Raw genomic sequence first — 21,857 nt, 5'->3', positions numbered from 1 at the left:
CAATCCACAGGTCAGGGTCCATGGCCAGGCATAGCTGCAGCTGGAGACCAGCACTCCTACAACATAGCTCAGAAAGAGACTGCAAGCTCACGGCTGAGCTTAAATGGAGCTTGGGGCCCATGGGCAAGACTGTGGGTAGGAACCCCAGGTGAGGCTGGTCAGGGCCATTAAGGCCTATTAGTGCACTCAGGGCCTTGACAGTGGATCTGTGGAAACCAGAAGCATACATCTGTGCAAAATCAGGTGGCCTCAGGCCTGGGCAATAAGCTACAAAGCTGTTAGCTTTACACACTCCTCCAAAGAAATGCAAGCCGCTGCCTCTGGATACTTCTGCCAGCCAAAGTGAAATGAGGCAGAGGTCTCAGCACAGCTCCCCACACTATTGCTCCAACAAGGCAACTGTGCTTGGTGGCGAGAAGCTGGGTATCCTCCAGCTAGAGCCAAGTCCTGGGACTCCACAGTCCTTGAGTCCACTCCCTGCTCTTTGACAAGTGCCCTCCCTTTTCTGCCCTGGATGAGTCTCTTCTGTCTCTTTGCGTCCGCTTTCCACCTCTGAAATAGGAGTAGTGTCTGACCTGCTTGACCAAACCAGTGTTAGGAAGCAGATAATGTACCTTGGATGATGTGTGTCAGGGAAATTCAGAGCTTGTAGACTGCATTTTCCTGTCACCCCTTTCATGACATCTATGCAACAAGTTGTCCCCAGTTCCTGCACCTGAGCAGCGTCTGCGGAGCTGGTGTGTGTAGGACACTGGCTCCAGGTGGGCCTCAGCAGCACTATCTGTGCCTAGGCTAATCTCATACCTTTCTTGTCAACTCTAACCAAAACGCAGGCTGCAAGCAAGTCTCTGCAAGCTCAGGCTGTGGCCAGGGACATCTGCATTGCTGGGCAGGTTCTGCAGAGACTGCCTATGAGCTGGTGGTTTAGGTGGAGTCCTTTGAAAAGGCGCATACAGAGCTCCCCAGAGCCAGCATGCCTGCCAGGGAAGCCCTGTTTTGGCTGCTCGCCTCTCCTGGTGGGTTACTTGCATGAACTGGCTGTGAAGGGAAAGGACTTTCTGCCCTTTCTAGTCCCATGAATCTTGGTCCCCATTTAATTGCCAGGAAATGCTTCCTTCTGCGACACTGCAACGAAGTGGGTGGGAAGCTGCTCACGAGCTTTGCAAGAACGCTGTTAGTCCGGTTTTTGGACACTTACTGTAGGAATATGGGTTTAACTCAGCAGGGAAGTCAGAACTGGAGGCTGCGCTCAGGTAAGAGCAGGGACAGAGAGGGGTACGCTCAAACATGCCCCCTCAGCCCTTGGCCATGGCAACCTGCTCCTGAGTAGAATTAGAGAAAAGGATTATTGGGGTCCGTCAAATGGTGCGGTCAGGGCAGGCCGTGGCACTGAGGTGCAGCGCGTGCACGAACAGCTGCTGAATCCCTTCCCAGCACGCCAGCCCAAGCGTCAGGGCTGGCGTGCGAACACCCAGGCTCTGCCCTCCCTCCCTCCCTCCCTCCCAGCCTCACCAAAGATGTGCGAGCCCTCCCCAGCCCCTGCAGGCGACAAGCAGCGCTCCCACCGCACAGAACTAGGAATATATAAATGCTGCATAATAAACAGCGATCACAGTTCCTTTCTGCCCTTCCTGGGGGCTCCCAGAGGCCCAGCAGGGCTGCGATAGCTCCCTGACTCCCTTCAGATCACCGTGGGGGAACGGATTGTGATATCCACGGGGAATTTGTTCGATGGTGGAAGGAGCTAATTTAAATGAGAAAAAAAGACTTTGGGTATTTTGCCAGCATTCTCCTTGCCTATTGTACTCCCCATTCGGTTACTGCTTTCCACTGAACAGTTTTATGTTTCCAAGGATCATAAATTCTCATTTTTCCACTGGGCAGGAGGTGCGCTCCTGGAATGGGCAGCTTCCTGCATAGCTTTTGTTTCTGTGTTGCCCAGCTACTGAAGCGCAGACCCAGACTATGCCCAGCCACATTCAAGCCTCCAGTTCCCTGTGAGCGTTTGAGCCTGCGGCCAGGCACGCGGAGTTCAGAGGATTCAGACAGGCACATGTTTTCCAAGACGAACAACAGAAAGGCCATAACCTGGTGTCTCCCACACTGAGGCTCCTGAGGCCTCTGTGCGCGGGCTGTAGCTGACCTGTGAAAATGCGCCTCCCTGCTAGTGCTGTCGCTTGAAGGTGCGATGCAGAAGGGGACATGGTGACTCACAGGGGGATTTCAGGCTGGACTGCAGTCCATGGTCCAAAGGGTATGGGAACTGACACTACTCATTTGTCAGATCTGGAGAGGCAAACAGAGCTCCAGTAATCTGCACTGGCTGAGAAAAAACCCCTGACCTTTCTGTAGCATCATTTTGAAGCAGCAGCCCTCCAAGCATCAATAATTCAAGCAGAAGTTGATGTCCTCATGCAATGGGGGGTTGGTTTGGTTTGAATTTAATAACATTCCTGAACTGGAAATACTTGGATTCATCATGGTGTTAATGCCTAAAGTGCTACCTGTGTAGCATCAGAGGTTGCAAATTGCCCTTGCAGTGGGAGGGAAAGATACCTCCTCGCACTGCCTGGATGGGATATGTGTTGTGCCATCACGGTGTGCCAGCTTGGGAGCAGCAACATGGACTGGTCTCATCCTGCTGACGTGAGGCTGCCAGGAGCCACTGTGTCAGGGAGCAGAACCGAACAGATTTCCACCTCCTCATTGCCATGCTTCCTGTGTCTGTCTAGAAGGAAGGTTTGGGAAAGGGCTGGAACCGCTTATTGTTGCAGGGTTGTTTATGGACTCATACATCCTGCCATCCTGCCAGACCAGGGGCCAGGGGAGAAGAGAGGATGGGGACTGGACAGCAGACTAAGGGTTGGCTGAAGCATTTACAGCTGCAGGAAGAAAGAGGTCCATTTCCAAGCTTGTGGCATCTTCCTTTGAGCATGCAAACAAAGTGCTGACCCAGCAGCGTTTGTGGACACATGTGTTCCTGCTTCAAAAACCTAGAAGACCTCTGCCTCAACTTCCCTTAATACAATTCACATTGTACAGTAGCAAACACCATTTTAAATTGTGACACTGAGGTGCGTCCTGGCTCTCATTGCTCTCAAGTCTGGCTCTTCTGCTCTTTGTTAATGAGAAAGATGCATTTTCTTGAAACTGAGGCTCTTTCTAGGACTTGCAAACTCTCTATTTTATGACAGTTTTCATTTGCATAATGAAGGCCCTGATACTTTTAGTAATTAATCACATTAAGAATTGCTTCCTTGAATAACTGTATTCATGCAAGTTGTTCTTAGTGCTGGAAACTGCATATGATTTCAAATGTGCATTAGCCTATCTCTTTCATCAGCAGATGGAAGCTGGTAACTGCATGTGTAATTTATATCTGCTTGGGTGGAATTATGAGATGAAATATGCATTACACAGCTCCATTAACATTTCTACTCATACAGTTTTTAGCTCTTGGGGAAGTTAATATCACATGCCAACAGTGTGTGGGACCAATATGAAAGGCAGAGAGTTGAACACAGGAATTTAAAAGCGCACGCGGAAAGTATTCCAGGTCAGACATATCAGAAATAGAATTAATATGGAGATTAATGAAGTCGCTAAATTAAATCAGATGCAATGCCCTTTTCTGACCTGCATTTCTTTTAAAACATCCCATCTTGTCTCCATAGCTAAGAAAACGGTCAGGTTTGCCCACTGATTCCCCTCTTATAAGGGCAACTCCAGATGCTTTTACATCCAAAAAGATTTCCACCAGAGCACAATCAGCCAGGGAATAACTACTGAACCTTGGGAGGCAGCACAGAAAACAAGCATGGCTGTGTGGGTTTTGATTTGTCAGTAACCTTAACAAATTTGGAAAAAAATCATATCAATGCAATAGTAAGAAAAAAACATTCAGTGCACAGACTTTGCTCTCTGACAACAGTATAAGGTTAACCAGAGAGCCTCGTGTTTGTATGTATGTTGGTTTATGAGCATTTTTATGGGAGATAAAGTGTGCTACCTTGCAGTATATTTTTCATTTGCTTTTTTTGTCCTTAGGTAAACCTCGATTAATTAAAATACCACTCCACTGCTTCCTGCTTGAAAGGAAGCAATTAAATGACTGAAGCTGCATCCCATCTGCTTCTTACGTGCAGAGATGGAGGGAGTATCTTTAACCCAAGCGGGTACAGCGGGGGCTCATGGGGCACTCACCCTGTCCTGCTCCCTGCAGTATCGCTCTCTCGCCCAGCTGGCGTGACTGATCTGCATGCAAAGCAGCTCATCCTGGCAGGGTCATCCTAAGGCCTTCTGCTGTTTGAAGAATTTCACCCTTGGAAAGGCTTTCAGGGCCCAGTGGGCTTTAATTATTTTCAAGCCAAGCTAATTCTGCTTTCCTGCTCTGCTCTGTCATACCTATAGCTGAAACCCTGGCTCCTCTCCCGTGTGAAGCTTGTGCTGCCTTGGCCTTTTGGAGGCGATCTGGCCAGGATGCAGCAGCAAGGTGGAAACTAGCTGTGGCCACAAGCCGGACAGGCTAACTCACCTGCCTCTTTCCTCCCTGATGATGCTGTGGCCACGGGCCGAACCCTGAGCCAAGCCCGCAGGTGCTGCCTGCAGACAGTGAGGGTCAGGCTGTGCAGGGCACGCGCGCAGCTGGGGCAGGGCTTTCTGCGCAGCCCCCAGGAGATCCTCACAGTGCGGCCAGAGCGTGGGCCTGTCCTCGAGCCAGGCCGAAGGGATGAGGGGTGTTAAGCTGGCTGGAGTACCCTGTACTTCAAGAAACATCCCACTCACCCGTGGCAGCATCTGGAGGTACACTGCCGCTGCTCCCAGTTGTCTCACTGCCGCTGCTCCCAGTTGTCTTCTTTCTGCCCAAGACAGAAAGAAAAAACACCTCAGCAAAACCCAGACTTGGACTTTGCTTAAAGCCTCTGACTAAAGAGCCTCGTTTGAATGTAATTGCACCCCTGTTGCTACAAGGGGAAAATACACTGTATTGCTCACTCTTTCTTTCTTGGAAAGCTTGGCTAGTATTTTCCCAGCCATTTGTACATAAAGAGAGATAAATAGAGCTCTTTAGCAGGCAGAACAATCCATCCCAGTTTTACTGACGTTCATGCAAGCCGATGAGGAGACGCAGCTCAGCGGTGCTGAATGTAGGGAAGGGTAAAGCTCCAGCCTCCCTCTGCCTGGCAGCGCCGGATCACCCATCAGAGGCCGGCTGAGGGTGCGCAGGGGACACCCTCCCTTCCTTGGGTGCCTCGCACGCAGGGACGCCTTGCAGAAAGGTGGGTGCTCGGGAACCTCCCAGCTGCAGGACGGGCCAGGGTGCGGGAGCAGGGTGCCGGGGCCGGACATGCTGCAGCTGGGAGCAGCCGCCTGAAGGCTGAGGGACACAACTGCCTTCTCGCCCATCGCTATTCGCTCCTCCCTATAAATAAAAAAAGCATATAGCAAATTTAGCTCTGGCTTCACGTGCAGTGTGCTATAGATAGATTTTTAAAGAGCTTGTCTCAGAATAATAATTCATGGGGAGATGGAAAGGGTAGGGTTTAATCAGGGGTCTGTCTGATACCATAAACCTTGCAGAGTGCTAGGAATTCTGTGAGCAGCGTCAAAAGCCTGATAAACATGAAAGGCAACTAATTTTCTGGCAGTGAGGCTAGTGTGGCTTACAACGGGTGCTGAGGAGCCGCAAAGGCTTGCATCTCCTCTGCAGCGCTTGGGTGCCATGCTGACATGGAGCCACCCACCCAGAGGTGCTCCCATCGCTCCCACTTCAGGCTTCTAAAAGAGGTGCCTTGTCTCCCTTAACATCTGAATTGCTACCTGCAGCTCCACCGGATATATAAAGAGCTAGGGTTTCTAATTAGATGTCTAATTACACAGTGCAGCTAGGCTTCAGTATGCACTCTGCCTCTCAGCAGCCCCTTGTCCTCCATGAATGAGACTCACACAGTCTGTTCTCCAAAAGCCATGTGGCAAAAGTCATCCCAGTAGACTGTGGAGGCTAGAAAGGGAGCGCAGGCATCTCCCGTCCCAGTGGCGCCTGCCCGCGTCGCGCTTGAGCCTCTCTTGTGCCGGTGCATTTTCCGTGGGAGGCCAAGTGGCACGGCACTCCCACCAGCAAGGTGTCCCGAACTCGAGAAAGGGAAGCACCAAGTCCCGCAGCCTGGGACCTGCTGTACGGAAAGGACAGCAAGGCCACAGCCCTTGGCTGGGGAGAAGCTTCCACTAGGGACCACGATATCCCCTAACTGCTGCCGGGATCTGGGTTGATCCTAGGGAGAGATGTGTTGATCCCACAGGCTGGTGCAAGGCAGCAGTCCCTCTGCTCGGGGACTGCAGTGCATGTTGTGCAGGCAGCTCATCTCTGCTGTCGTTTCTCGTGATACTTCGAGTTGCAACTCAGCAGCAAGCTGGAGCAAGTCCTTAGTCTTTGGGGAAAAAAAAAACCTGTTTTAAGTGTATCCATTTTTGTTAATAATGGACTGAATGTGGAATGAGCTAAGGGATGTTTCTTCTCTGAATTCAGGCCTGGCAGCCACCACAGAGTCCTGTCCCGAATGCCTTGCAAGGGGCTGGCAGTACCTGTGACTGAGCCCGACAAGCCGGCAGCCACGTCTCTGTGGCTCTGGCAGGATCCCGAGCAGTTCAGAAGTCCATGTAACATTTCTGTCCGTAGCCTCGCTGCTGCTGTGTACATGGATAGAGCCATCAGGCAGTCCCTGCGCGGCTCTCTTGCCTATTCCCCTAGCTCTGTCCCAGCATTTCACATTATCAAGACTATTAAAATGGGGGATTTGTATTCTCTGCTTTCAAGCTAAGGTAACTTTACGTCAAGTTAATCCAAAGGGTTCTTTTTTAAAAGATGCATGGTGTTGTGGCTGCACTGAGTGTAATGGATGTGTGCTGGCTAAGATAAATTTAGGATCTGGCCCAGGACAGCTGGATTTCAGATGGGGACTGCAAAAAATATGGGTTGCCAAAAATACTGTATTTGGAAGCTGAAAATAATGCCTAACAGGGGGCCAGTAAGGATCAGCACTGTAAATACAGGTCTCCAGAGTGGGAGACCTCTGTCATGCTTCTTAGTTACCATCAAAAGCAGCATTTAAAAGCTGGCACTTTAATTTTTAACACAAATGAAGGTGAGTTCAGACTGCAGATACCTGCAGAGAAGGAGCTGGATTTTTTTCCAGAGGTATTGAGCCCACTGAGGTTAATGTGATTATGTAAATGACTAAGATATAATTACATTATTGCCACCCATCTGGCCCTCCTTACAGTTCATAAGTGATCTTTTATTCCCCAAGCACTGCAGTGCTGCAACACAAGGACACTAGAGATGCCATAATTCACTGCTTAGTTTTTGCTGCAAGCACCATCTCTCCAGTTCAGCCTTTGGTACAGGGCTATTTAAGGCCCTTCAAATGCCAACAGATTGTGAAAGTTCTTCCTGGATGTGAATTAACAGCAACCTGCCATTTCCCCTCTCACCTTACCTAAGCTGCTGGTATTTGGACCGCCATCTGCTTCAGAAGCCCCTTCCTGCTGCCAGCGCCCGCCTCCCGGGGAGGCTGTGCTGGAAGTCCCTCCTGGGTGCCGAGCTCTCCCTGCCGTGCTGCATTTTAACCCTAACTGCAGGCTCGTGCTGCTCACAGCTGCTGGTGTGGCCCTAGGCTGCAGGAAGGGGAAGGTCACAGCTAGATTTTAGAAGATCTGAGTTCCCACTAAGGGCTGGGAAAAAATCTGACTCTTGAAGTCAGGAGAGTCCAGAAGATCAAGCTCAGCTTGACTAGTACTGCACACTGTCCCAGATGTCCTCCCAGTCCTGCATCTCTCTAATCTGGGTTTTTCCTCCCTCAGTACGAGTTCAAAGCCAAGAACATTAAGAAGAAGAAAGTGAGCATCATTGTCTCCGTGGACGGCGTGAAAGTGATTCTGCGCAAGAAACAGAAGGTGAGACTTCTCCAGCACCCGAGGGGCAATCGGGAGCCGGAGCAGTCCTGGAGGGGCAGCTGGCTGTGCTGCATGGCCACAGCCGGCATCGTGCACCACAGCAGAGCTGCAAGTACCTCACAGAACTAGACAAAACCATCTAGTCACTTCCCATGTCTGGAGGTAAGATCTGTCACACCTAAATCATCCCTGGCAGGTATTTGTGAAAGGTCTCATCCCGCTCACACGTAGTCTGGGATTCTGTTAAACTGTTGAACTTGGGGATTAGGAGCCTTTCCAAAATTCAGGTTACAACAAGCCCTGGATGTTCTCACGGCCCATGCAAGAGTCACATGGAGACTGGGCATTGAAAGCTATTGGCCTTGGTTACTGCCTGTGCCTGTTTCAGACAAAGTAGATTTTTTTGGTGCACTCCAAAGATCAGCAGGGAAAGTGAGGCAATGGGAAGCTTTGCACAAGCAGGATTTGCATGTTTGCATCTTAGTGGGGGTTCTGTAATGCTGTCTCAGAGTTATTTTACGTGTAGGCTTTGAATGTGTCTGAGTATTAGAGCTGCTCAGAATAATTAAATAAACTTCTAACCCAAACTGGCATTTTCTTAAAAAACATCCAGAATTTTCAGAAGAAAAAAGTCCATTTTTCACATTTTTTATGAAACTAACAACAAATCTTACTGAAAAAAAGAGTGGGAAAATTAAGAGTAGGAAGAGGATTTAGTTTTTTCTGTCAAAAAAATGTAAAGCTTTCAGGACATACAGTTTTTTTTTTTTTTGGTCAGTATTAGTACCTCTACGTTCGCACCTGAACAAAGCCAGCAGCTGGACCCAGATCTCCTAAACGCTAGCTCAAAGCCTTGTTCCCCAAAATATATTATTCTTCTGCATATTTGATGCTATAAATTGATCTTAGGACCTGTTTTCAGCCCTGAAAGCTGTAATCAGAAGATCAGATACGATAAATGATCCGAGAAGTCTTTTTTTCATCCAAGATACCGACTACATAGCCCATGCTAACATAGTCGAACTATAGCCTAGATTTTGGTTTGGGACAAATGCACTATTTTCCATGGGTCCTGACCATCAGAGTGGTAGAGTTTCATTTTCTCTGATACGCTGCAATTTTGTTTCTGTCCTCTGCTTACAGAGAAAGGAATGGACCTGGGACGAGAGTAAGATGGTAGTGATGCACGATCCTGTGTACAGGTATGCAGCAGGGGATTTACACCAGCTAGATCCAAGGCAATTAATCAAACCAGAGGGGATGCATTTCCATGCTTCTGCTTGCTGAGTTATCACCACCAAGAAGCGTGGCTTTTCCAACGGCCCGTGAAAAATTAATGAGGTGACAAAATTCCTGCAGAGGGAGAATCTTTTCATATGTTTTTGAGAGACAGACAGACAAGCAGGCCAATGTAGCTTTGAAGCTAGCTCTAACTTTCAGCTGGTCCTGCTTTGAACAAGGGCTGGACCAGATGACCTCCAGCCTCAGTTACTCTAATTCTGACTCAGAAGACCAGCTTCCTTCCCTTTGTTTTCCTTCAAAGCATGGCTCGCTGGATGCCATGTGCTTCTGAAGAAAGGCCTCACTCTAGGCATGAGTTCTTACGGGGAATTAACTTGTACAGAGCATGGTAAGATAACAGTGACTTTCCGTAGCACGTACTGTAGTATCTCAAAGTGTTCTGGAGACAAAAAGCCCCACCCACAGGTATCTTCTGGCCTCTGTGCTCAGTGGCAGAACTAGACAAACACTGCAGGTCTCTGTCTTCTGCGAAGCTGCTAAAGGTGTTACTTCCAAGCAGTAAGAGAGTTAAATTTACTCCAGAGAATAAATTTAACATCCTTGGGAGATGTGTCCAGGAGAAGCTGGCTTTTGTCCTATATCATCTGCCTGTCATTGAGGCCTGTGCTCCTGATGGTTCCTCTCTGCTGTTCACTGAGTCACTGGTCAATCTGGTACTGTTCTCCTCTGAGAGTGCCCAGAGTCTCTCCCCATCTCCATCCCCCTGCTAGGCAGAGCTAGCGCAGCTGGTTAGGACTGAGGGGAACATCTGCATGCTGATAGCTGCAGCTGTGAAGAGGAGAGTGTCTGAATGAAGAGTTGGGCAGTGGTACAGGGGAGAGCGGCCAGGACAGTCCCTGCCCCTTTGGTGCAGCAGCAGGGCCAGCAGCTCCCACCTCTGGCACGGTGGGTCCCTGGGTTGGCCACAGCTGGGGCACAGCAGGATTTTGGCTGTTGAAGTGGCACAGCCAGTTCTGTTATACTGCAGCAGGGGCAGAGATGTATTGTTGGGGCTAAAAATAGACACATACTTTCTGCTACTATATTTTTTTAGCTGTTTCACAGAATCTTTAAAAAGCTTTTGCCTACCTTAGAAACCAGAAGATTTTCCATCAAGCAAGAAGTGCTCTGTCAAGCAAGAAGTGGTCTGTCAATTAGCTGCTTCCTTGCCTTGATAACTGTAGGAAAGGCCATCCAGCATACATGGCCTCTTTTCTCTGGCTTTTGGATGCCTTGAACAATCCTAGGGTTTGTTCAGTGAGCACAAGAGCCTCCGAGGTTTGTTTGAGGTTAGAGAATCTGCTGTATGTTTAATTCACTTTGTCTCTCTTTTACCTAGAATCTTCTACGTGTCTCATGATTCTCAAGACCTGAAAATTTTTAGCTACATTGCAAGGGACGGTGCTAACAACTCCTTCAGGTGCAATGTCTTCAAATCTAAAAAGAAGGTAGGATGCTCCCGGGGCCATGGCCAGGTCCTCACAATGGCGAGACATTGCAGGAGGATCCTCGCACCTTGCACTATAGAAGGAAGCACAGTTCACAGTTAGTGAGTCCAGCTCCCTGGGGGAGAGGCTGAGGCAGCGCTAATGCTAGATGTCCCTGAAAACACGTGTCTGGGACCTCTCCCCTGCCTGGCCCAGCTGCCAGGGGACCAGTGCAGCCACTTTACCTCAGACCACACAGAGAGAAGAGCTCTTATCTCCAGGAGCAGACCACTGGGGATGCTGCATGGCTGCAGTGTCCATATTAAAGCCAAATGCTGGCCCTGCTCTCTTGCCAGCGGTGGACAGTGCTGGAGCCTCCCTGGGCTGAGGATGAGGGGTAGCAACTGCACTGGGAAGAGGTTGCACTGAGCTCTGATCCGTGCTGAGACATATGCATCTCAGGGGCAGCCCCAGGCCACCCTGGGGTAGAAAGAGGGGGGAAGGATCCATCTTCTCCCAGCAGAGGCAGGAAGCAGGAGGTGCCTCCTTTCACCCTGGGTGGGAATGTCTCTGTCTCCAGGGCTCTGACTTGCCTTTGGATTTTGCTCTGCAGAGCCAGGCCATGCGGGTGGTGCGCACAGTGGGCCAGGCCTTCGAAGTGTGCCACAAGCTGAGCCTGCAGCACGCTCTGCAGAACGCCGACGGTCAGGCGGATGGCGCCAGTGACAAGTCTGTGGAGGAGCAGCCACTAGAAGGTGACTTGTAGCTCCCCGTGGGGCTTGGGCAGATCCCTCCTTCAACAGCAACGGCGGAGAGGCTTGGGGATGGGGAAGTGCCAGAGTCACTTGTCCTTTGTGGGCCAGCTCTGGTGACAGCAAAAGCTTCATGTCCCTTCAGACTGAGGGCACAGGAAATGCCTGCCTTGCAGAGCCGTGCACGTCCTCTCCAGCCTTTCTGCACGGGGCCTTCCTATCCCAGGCACCACGAGCATGGGCTAAGAGTCTTTTCCCAGCAGGCTGATGGCCTGCACGCACAAGCTCTTTGACTAGCGTGCATCTTTGCTCCTGCCCCCTGCAGCACACAGAGACTTGAAAAAGTCTTGGCTATTCTTCCTAAACCTTCATCTGTGCTGCCAGCCCTGCTCAGAGCCCCGGTTGGTTGCTACGATCCTGCAGTGTTTGGGGACTTTGGTTTATTTTATCCATCTCATTTGAAGTTCACCAGATGAAGGGCTCCAAGATCACAGATGTGGACGAGGTGGGCATCGACACTGATGGCATCTGTGTGTCAGAGAGAGGGCCCGGAGAGCTGCCTACTGCCAGGTCTGAGCTCAGCATGCTGAAGCCTGGACAGGTCTCAAAAGACAAGAGCTGCCAGGTAATAGTGTGTGGGGGCCAGGCTGAAGGGATGGTTCATGCACCCTGCCACTGCTGGGGTCCATCTGCTCAGGGTCATTGTTTTACAGCTTTATGGAGAAGGGCTTTCACGGATACCCCACTGCAGACACCTCCCTTGCTGGTGCACAGCACTTGCTGTCCCAGCCCTGGGAGAGCTCTGCAGCCAGGCCAGGCAAATAACACTTGTCCAGCCTCCCTCCGCTCCAGCCCATACTGCAATTCAGGCTTGTAGGACAAAGCCACCCAGGGCTGAGTCACCACGGTTGGCAAAGCACCCTGAGGTCCTCAGGCAGCCCCTGCTGCAGGATTTGTTAGTAAGCATCCAGTTTACCTGTGGCTAAGTTGCATCTGCCAGCTGGGACATGGAGAGAAGCGAGAGCAAGGAGTGGGGCCACAGCACCCAGCTGGAAACCAGGCAGAATCCACTGGTGCAGGGAAGTGGGGGCCAGAGCACGGAGGGGTTTGGCTTTGTGCGTTTAGAGAGAGCAACCACGCAGCTTTAGAAGGGAGAAATAAAGCAGGGAAACCCCTTTCCTTCCCGCAGCACCCAGATAACAGGCGGAAACTAAGAGGTGTCTCTGGTGAGGAGATCGTTTCCCTGTTGCGCAGGCTGGATTTCTGTGCCTCTAGTGCTGGTCTCTAGCGGTCACTTGTCTGACTCGCTCTGGCAGCAGCCCCACTCCTTCCCTCCCCCAGGGAACTGCGTCCCACGGGGCCTAGAGGCAGCCCTGTCACTGCAGCATAAGCACCAAGGGTGAATTCAGTGCTAGCGCTGGTAGCACCTTCATGGAAAGCTGTTCTGCAGATCTGTTCCAGTGAGCGTTTCCTGGCTGCTTTAATGGAATCATTTCAGTTTAAACAATTGTATCGCTTGCAGAGCATGGCTGAAAACCGCTCCAATGAAATGTATTAAATTGGATTTATTTCTGTGGCTCATAAGGCAGGGATTTCCTGTGATTTTCCTTTTAGATGCTGATCTGCCCACTAACCTGTCACTAAATAGGCAGAGGGCAGGGGAGCAAGGAGAGCTAGTGGCCTTGGTGCCAAGCTCCCCCACCGGGCACTCTGCACAGTCACCTTGTAAAAGCACCATCTTAAAACATCCCTGACTGCCGAGGTGGCTGGCTGCACTCCCCCCCGGGCGAATGGGGTGCTCTGCTCCATGCCTTTTGCTGTGATCCCTGGAGCTACGGAGGGCCCAATGAGCTACACGCGGGCCACCACGCTGTCCCTGTAGCGTGTGACATGGCTGCAAGCTCGCCCGACTGTGTGTGAGCACCGGTGCGGCTCTGCGGAGTGGCAGCCCAGCCTGGCAGCAGGTTAACACCTGGGTGAACGCTCTGGTGAACAGCTTTAGCCCGTCTCTGCTGTTTTCCTTTCTGGCTCAGCCCTGAGAGATAAGCCTGGTGCTTGTGGATTTTTTTTTTCCTTCAGGTTAATGAGTGGCTTTAAAGTAATGTGTCCAGTGAGCTTAGCTGTAAATTGATTGCTTGTCCTTTGCAGAGCCAGCTGCTCTGCGGCATGACAGCGAGGCTGGGGGAGGTGGAAGTGTGAGAGCATTAACACATGAGGTGCGGGTTTCGGCAGGGGTTTTTGAGCTGTGTGCTGTACTGGCAGGCCCTGTGGCTCTGAAGTGCAGAGCAGGGGAGCAGGAAGCTCACGTCTGAGTCAGGGGCAGCTTTTCTCTGCACTGCTCTTCTAATGTTGGGCATCTCCAAGGGATGGGAGAGGGATGAAGGGGGAGACAAACTGCTTTGCTTTATTATTGACAGTGTCTGCCTGTGGTCTTTTAATATGCTAATGGACCTGACACTAGACCACTGCTGTCACTGCTTTAATGGAGGCAAATGCGTCTGATAGCTAAGCAGCAAGAAACAGCCCAGCCAGTGGTCATGGGACAGGTGGTAGGATATCTGAGTCACTCCCTGCCCTGGGGACCTTGCCATTCCTGTTCAGAGCTACAGCCGGGCTCTGACGGTACAGCCCTGTCACCTAGTTCAGACCTGGAGTCACTGGAAAACGTGTTCTCCCTGGGGTCACCCAGCTGGGCAGCGCCTGACAGCAAGTCCCAGACTGCCGCTCTCAATAGCCTCTTGGTGCTGGGGAGAGGACAGCGGCTCTGCTGCGCTGGGGTCAGTGCCATGGGGCTGCAGCTGGGGACTCACGGCCCGAATACCAGAGAAGCTGGACAACCTCTCACAGGGCTATTTCTTTGTGCCCAGGACTCTGAGAACTGCTCCCTCTACCCGTCCGGCTCCCAGCAACTGCTCAGCCCGAGCAGCCCCTGCTCCTCGGCCTCCATCACCCCCCTGGCATCTCAGCACTGCCTCCAGCTCCTCCAGCAGCAGCTCCTCCAGCAGCAGCAGCAGACGCAGGTGGCTGTGGCTCAGGTACCCGTCCTGCCCTCCCCTCGCAGCCTCCTCGGGCAGCAGGGTGGCCCAGCCGGCTCCTGGTCTGCAGCCACCTCCCTGACTTCCCCCTCGGGCAGCGCAGGCCCTTCTCCTCTCTCTGCTCCAGCCCACGGCCTGGCGGCGCTGGGAGGCTGCGTGCCGGTCATCGCCAGTGCACGGAAAGCCAGGGCCGGGCATCCTGCGCCACAGGCGCATCAGGCTTGGGGGAGCTTATGGCACTGCGCAACCACCGCTCTCTTCTCCTAGCACATTCGGGCACAGAAATGGCTAAACACGTAAACCGAGGCCACTCGCACGGGATCGCAGAGGGACCCTCCACAGCCACCAGCTCCTTTCATTCCACTCTTGACAGCTGTCCCATATAGTGCCCCTTCCCCCAAAACAGCATCGGAGCAGGGATGCACCCAGGAGACCCTGGTGCCCAGCCAGCTCCTGCGCATGGTCAGGCACCTCCCCATCCCCTCAACTCCTGCTCTTTAACCCCAGCTCATTTGATATTGCTTGCGGGCAATGAGCTCCCCCCACGCCAGACAGCCGTGGCGGGGGGTCTCTCTGTGGCCCCGGGGCAGGGGGACGCACCAAGCCCTGAGCTCTGTGGGGGCCGGTCTCACCTTAGGGGCTCACCCAGCCCCACGGGAGTCAGCGGGCGCGGGCTCACCGACCAGGGCCGTTGCAAAAAGTGTTTGCAAACGGGACGCCATGGGAGCAGAGCTGAGCTTGCACCCACACCCTGTGCTCGGGGCACAAGGGAGGAGGAGGAGGAGGAGGAGGGCTGGCTGATGCATTCATCGCAGCCTGGGAAGGCTGCTCCGGTGCTGCGTCAGCCCCCGGCCGCCCTCGCACATCCGAGATTCCCCGCGGCTCTGACAGCTCCCCTGGGCTCCTGGAGGGCCCGCTCACACGAGGGGTGCCCCCCGCCGCCGCCCTGGCCCTGCGCCGGGCCCGCTGGCGCCAGGCCGTGCCCTGCAGCTCCCGCCCCGCAGGTGCAGCTGCTGAAGGACCAGCTGGCGGCCGAGACGGCGGCGCGCATCGAGGCGCAGGCGCGAGTGCGGCAGCTGCTGCTGACCAACCGGGACCTGCTGCAGCACGTCTCGCTGCTGGTGAGGCAGCTCAAGGAGCTGGAGGTGAAGGCACAGCGCCGGCAGCCAGGTGAGGGGGCCGGGACACCTGGGCAGCTCTGCCCTGGGCGGGGGGGTCTAGGCCATCCCATCACCCAGCCTGCACCCGCCGTGGTCCCTGGGGAGTGGCCGGGCTGGAGGCCTCAAGCTTTTCACTCATGCTTCGTGTCTCCCCTGCCAGTCGACCGATCCTTGCAGAACCTGTCCCTGGCCCAGTCACTGTCGCTGAACCTGAAGAACCACTACAGCCTGGACATCAACCTGCCGTCCACCTCTACCCCCGCCAGCATCTTGGGCAGCCCCGTGGCCCCCGGCTCGCTCTCAGCCCTTGCCTCGGGGGATTCCTACCTCAATCTCTTGAACCTGGAGAGGGGCGGCTCCTGCTATGACGGCAAGGAGGGGGACGAGTGCTTGGCTGTGCTGGAAGGGCAGGACGGGTTCAGCAGGCGTGTGGAGGGCTCCGAGGTCAGCGAGTTCGCTCCGCTCAACGGGAGCAGCCGGCAAAAGGCAGATGATGTCGACAGCAGGGTGGATGAGGACAGGTAGGGACCTGCTACCTCTGCCTCTGCCAGCCGGAGCAGCCACTTCCCCTCTCTGCTCCCTCCCCCAGCAGGACCAGTCACAGCAGAGGCCACAACAGGCTTTTTGGAGGTCTCGCAGCAGCACAGCCTGCCTCAGGGTGCTCACAGCTCTGGAGGATGGGGAAGAGGGGCTGTGCTCTCGATGCTGCAGCTGAGGGGCTGGGGCAGGCAGCAAATGGTCTGTGCATAGACTAAGACCAAATGAATCCCAAGAGGGCAGAGGTGGGGCAACAGACCCACTGTGTCCACCCATGGGGACAGGGATGGGGGCCTCTATCTGCCCCGCTCCTGTCCCCCTGAAGCAAGAGGGCCAATTCTGCATTGACCCCAGCAAGACCACTCCAGGGTACATGAGCAACGGGTTGCGCTGATGGGCTGTCGAAAAGGCATCTGCCTTTTGGAGAGTCTGGGGCAGCTGGGCTGAGTCCTCTGCACAGATTTACTTGCCTGTCACCCTCCTCTCTCTGCTTTTGCTCCCCAGGAGGCAGCAGCCCATTCCCAAGATCAACCCCCCACCACCCATCCTACGCAAAAGGTCGAGCAAGACCTCCCCAAGCCTGGAGGTGGACGCCAAGCCCGAGACCACTGTCCACGTGAGCCTTCCCAGCCCCAGTGTGTCCAGCCTCACCAACATCACTGCCAGTTCCCTCACCCTCTTGGACCCCGAGGTGAGGACTTCTGCCTGGAGCGCTGCCTCCAGCACGGAGCTCGTCCCTGCTGGGACCTCGCAGCATGCTCTTGGCAAGGACAGGACTGGAGAGAACGGACACGTGTCCCCCCTGTCCAGCATCCATGACGCTGCAACAGGTGAGGCCCTGGGCAGGAACCTAGCCGCCCTGGCCAGCCCCATGGACAGCACGTTGCCGTTTTCCCCGGTGGACGACACCTGCTTGCACATCAGCTTCTCGGAAGATGAGCTGCTTGAACCAGAGCTAGATGCTGCTCTGGGACCTAGCAGGGTCCCCGCTTAGCTGGACTGCAGTCCTCGGCAGCTGGCAGGCAGTCCCAGCAGCTCCATCCACCTCGCTCCACCAGCCTGCGTGGGCTTAGGGGGCCCCTCTGTGCCCAGGCTGGGAAGCAGGTCCCTTTGCCGTCCCTGCCCCATGCGGTAGCTGCCCCCAGTGCATGCAGGGCTGCCGGAGCAGGACCTCCCTCGATCTGCACCAGCTCACATTGCATCAAGCCCCAGGGCCGCAGGGGGATCATCGCTGCCTTCCCTCTGTCCCCAGCCCCCCCACTGGCCCTCGGTCCGCGTGCTGGCTCTTACGCAGTCAGGGACGCAGCACAGGGCCCTGCCGGAGGAGCTCGCTCTGACTTGCTCTGCAGCAGAGGCAACCATTCATGGTCATAGCTACAGCCCGTGTTGCTGGCTGGGCTGCAGACAGTCCCACGAACGGCAGGGCACCGCACACAGGCGCGGGCCGCACTGGTTTGACTCCTGCCAAGGAGCCTCCTTTCCAGCCAGCATCGGCTAGGGGATGCGTCACTGTTAAACCAAGGCATAAATTCCTCCTCTCAGCCTGCCTCCCCCAGAGCTGAGCCCGGGCAGCCAAGAACCGGCTCCCTGGAGCGGTGCAGCGGCAGCCCCGGCTGCGGGGCTGAGCCCCTGCGGACAGCGCCCTGGCGGGGCAGCGCCACGGCTGCAAACAGCTGCGGGGCCGAGGCAGAGCCCTGCGCGGCCCACGGGCACCGTCCCCGGCTCCGACGGCACTGCCGCAGGCCTGTCCCCCCGAACAGCCTCCGCTGGAGCCGCGTTACTCCGGGGCGAGCCCTGTTGGGGGGGACAGCAGCCTCCCTGCCCGCTGCCCCTCCGCTGTGTCCCCGTAAGGCGAAGCCACCACTGCCTCCCTCCCCACGGTGCCTTTCCCCCAGCAGGCTGCCCACGGGCAGCCGGCGCTGCTGCGCCCCGGGCGCTCACTGCCACGCTCCGGCCGGCCGGGGAGGCCACAGATTCGGAGCCGCGTTTGCCCTCTGAGCCCGTTGGTGCGGCGGGTGCACGCGCCGAACGCCGCGTTCCCGGGCCAGGGCAGCCTCGGCCTCGGCGGGAGGCAGGAGCGGAGGCGGCCACGCTGGAGCCCTCCTGTGCCGCTGGGAGCAGCTTCCCGCTGCGGCCGGCGGGCTGCTCCCTCGCTTGGATTTTACAGTATTACGGTATGGTTTGGGTTTATACTTTGAAGCGTGAAAGGTTTAAGGAAGGAAAGGTTTGAGGAGGACGTCGAGGCCTGGGCAAAAGGCCTAGGTAAGGCCGAGGCACGGCCGCCGGCCCCTTTCAGCCCAGGAGCGGAAGCAGGACTCGGGAGGGATCCCAGGGCGGCGTTTTGCCGTCTCGGTTCTTTGCAAAAGGTGGGTTTGTGGAAGTGTCGGCGGGTTGAGTCGGGAAGCGATGGCGCAGGGCGGCGATGGAGACGAAGAGCAGCAGCTGTTCAGCAGCCGCCGCTGCCCTCGTCCGGAGGGCGACGGGACGGAGCGCGGCCGCGGGAGCCGGCGCGGAGCGGAGCGGCGCTGCCAGCCGACGGCAGAGGGCCCTTGTGACCACCGAACGCTGCGTTCTCCCGGCGCGGCGCGGTGCTGCGTGGTGCCACGCGCAGGTCCCTGGACCTGCGGCCTTGGAAAGCGGGTTGGGCTGCGTGTTAGTCTGCTAGAAACAGGCCAACCGGAGAGTAGAAAATAAAATACGTTGCAGTTTGCTAAGAGACTTTTAAAGAGGAAATAAACGTGTCGGACTTTCCAGAGGAAGCGCTGTGGTTTTTGCTAGCTGGGCCCAGGCCCAGGCCCCGCGGGGAGCAGCCTGAGGACCCCCAGGAACGAGACCCCTGTTGGAAACCGAGACTGCCCGGGACGCGAGGACCCGCCGGACGGCGCGCCAGTCCCCGGGGCGGCCCACAGCGTCCCGTCGCGCAGCCCCGGGGCCGGAGCGCCTGCACCCGGCCGCTGCCCCGGCCATGCTGGGCACTAGCAGTGGCCGCTCTGTCCCCGCCGCCTGCTGCCACCCAGGTCCCAGCGCAGCCGCGAGGGGCCAGTCCCCGTCCCGGTGAGGATGGGGCAGTTTTCAGCCTTGTGGCCAGCAGGGAGCCCCAGCGCAGGCGCTTCGGCTCTGGGCTGCAGGCAGCGCCCAAACCACGGGCAGAGGCAGCAGCCCCGAGAGCAGGGGCCCAGCGCCGGCTCCCCTTCCCGGCCCAAAGCGCCCAGGCGGGAGCCGGCCGGCCGCAGCCCCCCCGGCCGGGGCCCCGAGCGCCGGGTCCCGGCATCAGGGCGATCCCCCGCTGCCGACCGCGCGTACCTCCTCGCCAGCGCCTCGGGCCGCCCCTGCCCCGCGCCGCGACCATGCCACCAGCACGGCCCGTGGGGTCTGCACCTCCTTGCCCGTTCCTGCTGCTGAAACGAATCCTGGCTCCCAAACCGGACCCGGGGCCATGGGGGGGACATCGCCAGCCCCGTGCCAGGGACAGCGCCAGCCCCGCCGCCTCCGCCCCGTCTGCAGCAAACCCCGACACGCAGCTCTCGGCCACGTCGGTCCGCAGCTGCCCTCGCCCTGGCAGAGCATTGCGCGGTCACCAGCACCCCGGCCGAGGGCCCGCGCGGAGCGGGACCGTCACCCGCCCCAGACCGCAGCAGCCATGGCTTGGGGCACATCTGAAACCCTCCAAAACCAGGGATCCCCCATGCTCTTACACCCCCTAAGCCTCCTCCTGGCCGGGCTGCACCAGCCTGGCTCCCCCCGGACCTGCTCCAGCTTCTCGACACCCCCTCACCCACCGCCGGCCCCGGCCCGGCGCGAAGCCCTGGCAGCCTCGCGGGGCGAGCAGACGGACCGGCCGTCGCCCCGAGGCCAGGAGGAGCCAGGCAGAGATGCCCACATGCGCTATGGGCACAGCACAACGCCGTCCTCAGCCCGACACGGGTCGACCCGGAGAAGCTGGTGATGGACCTGGAAGTGGACCTGGCCCCTGGGTTGAAGCACAGCACGCAAGACCCCTCTGGGGGTCTCCGGGCCATCCGGCATCCCCCCACGGAAAGGCCGCGGCTCTCTGCTGGCGGAGAAGCCCGGAGAAACAAGCCCTTCCCAGGGGCCTTCTCCGAAGGGTGGCATAGAAAACAGCAGCTGTCCAGGGAGACGTCTGGCCGGAGGGGCCGGGCGGCGCGGCGAGCCGAGCCGAGCCGAGCCGAGCTGCCCGGGGAGGGGGCACTCACCAGCCAGCGCTTTATTGTGCTTCCTTCTCGGGAAGAAACTTTTCCCTCGGCTGTCTGGTAAGCTGCTAGCAATCATCAGGCAGGCAGGTGGTAAAGATGCATATCCATCAAACAATGCCATTTAGTTTGTAACCTGTGACTAAATCTGGTGTTAGCTTTAATTTCAGAGTCTGCTTTAGGGCTCGCTTGTTAATCTCTATGCAAAGCAGATGAAATGAATATGCAGCATTTTGGATGTAATTGTACGGCTTCAATTCAGCACTATAATTTTCCAAACAGGATCTTGCAATCAAGCTCCTATTCATTAGTGTATAAACAATTTAGTTTCTCAGCTCTCCAGTATGCCAATCATCTCAATGGAGTGAGCATCTCCGACAAAAAGAGGAGGAAAGTTTCCTTTGTGTAACGGAGGTAAAAGTTGCTGCGTGCTTCAGCCTATCCCCGCGCGCCGGGACGCCAGGGCTGCCGGGCACCCCCGGGCCGGCGGGCAGCGCTGCAGCCGCCACCCCGCCGCGACGCTTCTCGCGCTGGCCGCGGTGATGGCCGCAGTGCCCGGCCGCCTCCGCTCCCCGGAGCCGGGCGCTCCGCCGGCGGCGGCACCTCGCAGCCCTCGGCGCTGCCGGCGGGTGCCGGACACCGGGACACTGCGGCGGCGGCTCCTGCAAGGCGGCAGCGCCGGGCCTGCGTTTGGCCTCCGCGGCTCGTCCCCGAGCAGGCGAGGTGGCACCGGCGCGGCCGGGACGTCGACAAAGGGAAGCGCTGCCGGCGGAGGCGCTCGGCGCGGTCTCCGCTTCCAAATGAATATCGACAGCTCTAATTACAGGCCGCCACGCAGACAGCTTATTAGCTCGTCACAAGACGACGGCATTGAACTCGGAGCCGGCGGCATTCAGGGAGCGCAGCACGACGCTCCGCAGCCGGCACGGCGAAGCAGGCAGGCGAGCAACCTCCAGCAAAACTAATTACTTCCTGATTGTCTACGGCCACCCACTGGGTATAATAGTATAGACTAAATTTGGCATATACATAACTAAGCACTCGGCACCAATTTGGCGTACAATAATCATCCTCGGTGTTGCATAATTAAAAGCTGATCACTTGCAATAATTATTGCATATTCCCGGTATCGGGGGAGCGCTGCGCGAGGCGGCACGGTGGGAGGGGCGGCCCGGGTGGGAAGGGGCTCGCGCCCCCCACCGCCGCCACCATGCCGGCGGAGGGGACGCGCTCCGGGCCAGGCCGTCCCCGGCGCCCGCGGCCTTCCCGGCCCGGCGCCCGCTCCCGTTGTCGCCGCGCGCCGCCTGCTAAAGGCGTTTGGAAAGAGGCGGCAATAAAAGAAAAATAAAGCAAAAGGCAACGGAACGTATGTGTCTAACGCGTCAGCTTCCTTCGGAGAGCTCCCCGGGGGCGCGGGCGGCGGGGAAAGAATACGTGGATATTGCACGCGCCCGGGCCGGCTGCCCCGGGCCAGCCCGCGGCTCGCGCTGGCCAGGCTCAT

At 56.4% G+C, this 21,857-nt stretch overlaps 1 protein-coding gene across 2 annotated transcripts in view; it reads left to right on the top strand.

The window, feature by feature from the left end:
* The window catches only part of LOC104148077 (carboxyl-terminal PDZ ligand of neuronal nitric oxide synthase protein-like), a 40,527-nt gene extending 21,623 nt beyond the window's left edge, over nucleotides 1–18,904 (top strand). The window contains exons 3-11 of one of the 2 annotated variants that reach the window (XM_068914540.1): nucleotides 7,861–7,953; nucleotides 9,097–9,155; nucleotides 10,574–10,682; nucleotides 11,275–11,416; nucleotides 11,878–12,038; nucleotides 14,281–14,448; nucleotides 15,453–15,618; nucleotides 15,769–16,129; nucleotides 16,650–18,904. In XM_068914540.1, the coding sequence (XP_068770641.1) occupies nucleotides 7,861–7,953; nucleotides 9,097–9,155; nucleotides 10,574–10,682; nucleotides 11,275–11,416; nucleotides 11,878–12,038; nucleotides 14,281–14,448; nucleotides 15,453–15,618; nucleotides 15,769–16,129; nucleotides 16,650–17,139 (1,749 nt within the window). In that variant the 3' untranslated portion in view covers nucleotides 17,140–18,904. Of the gene's footprint in view, nucleotides 1–7,860; nucleotides 8,116–9,096; nucleotides 9,156–10,573; nucleotides 10,683–11,274; nucleotides 11,417–11,877; nucleotides 12,039–14,280; nucleotides 14,449–15,452; nucleotides 15,619–15,768; nucleotides 16,130–16,649 lie in introns of both variants that reach the window. The other variant, XM_068914541.1, reaches the window with a different exon arrangement.
* The last annotated feature ends 2,953 nt before the right edge of the window (nucleotides 18,905–21,857 follow it).

The sequence above is a fragment of the Struthio camelus genome, chromosome 20 (genome assembly GCF_040807025.1).
Source record: "Struthio camelus isolate bStrCam1 chromosome 20, bStrCam1.hap1, whole genome shotgun sequence".
NCBI classification, from domain to species: Eukaryota; Metazoa; Chordata; class Aves; order Struthioniformes; family Struthionidae; genus Struthio; species Struthio camelus.
This window is presented reverse-complemented; position numbering and strand designations above follow the sequence as displayed.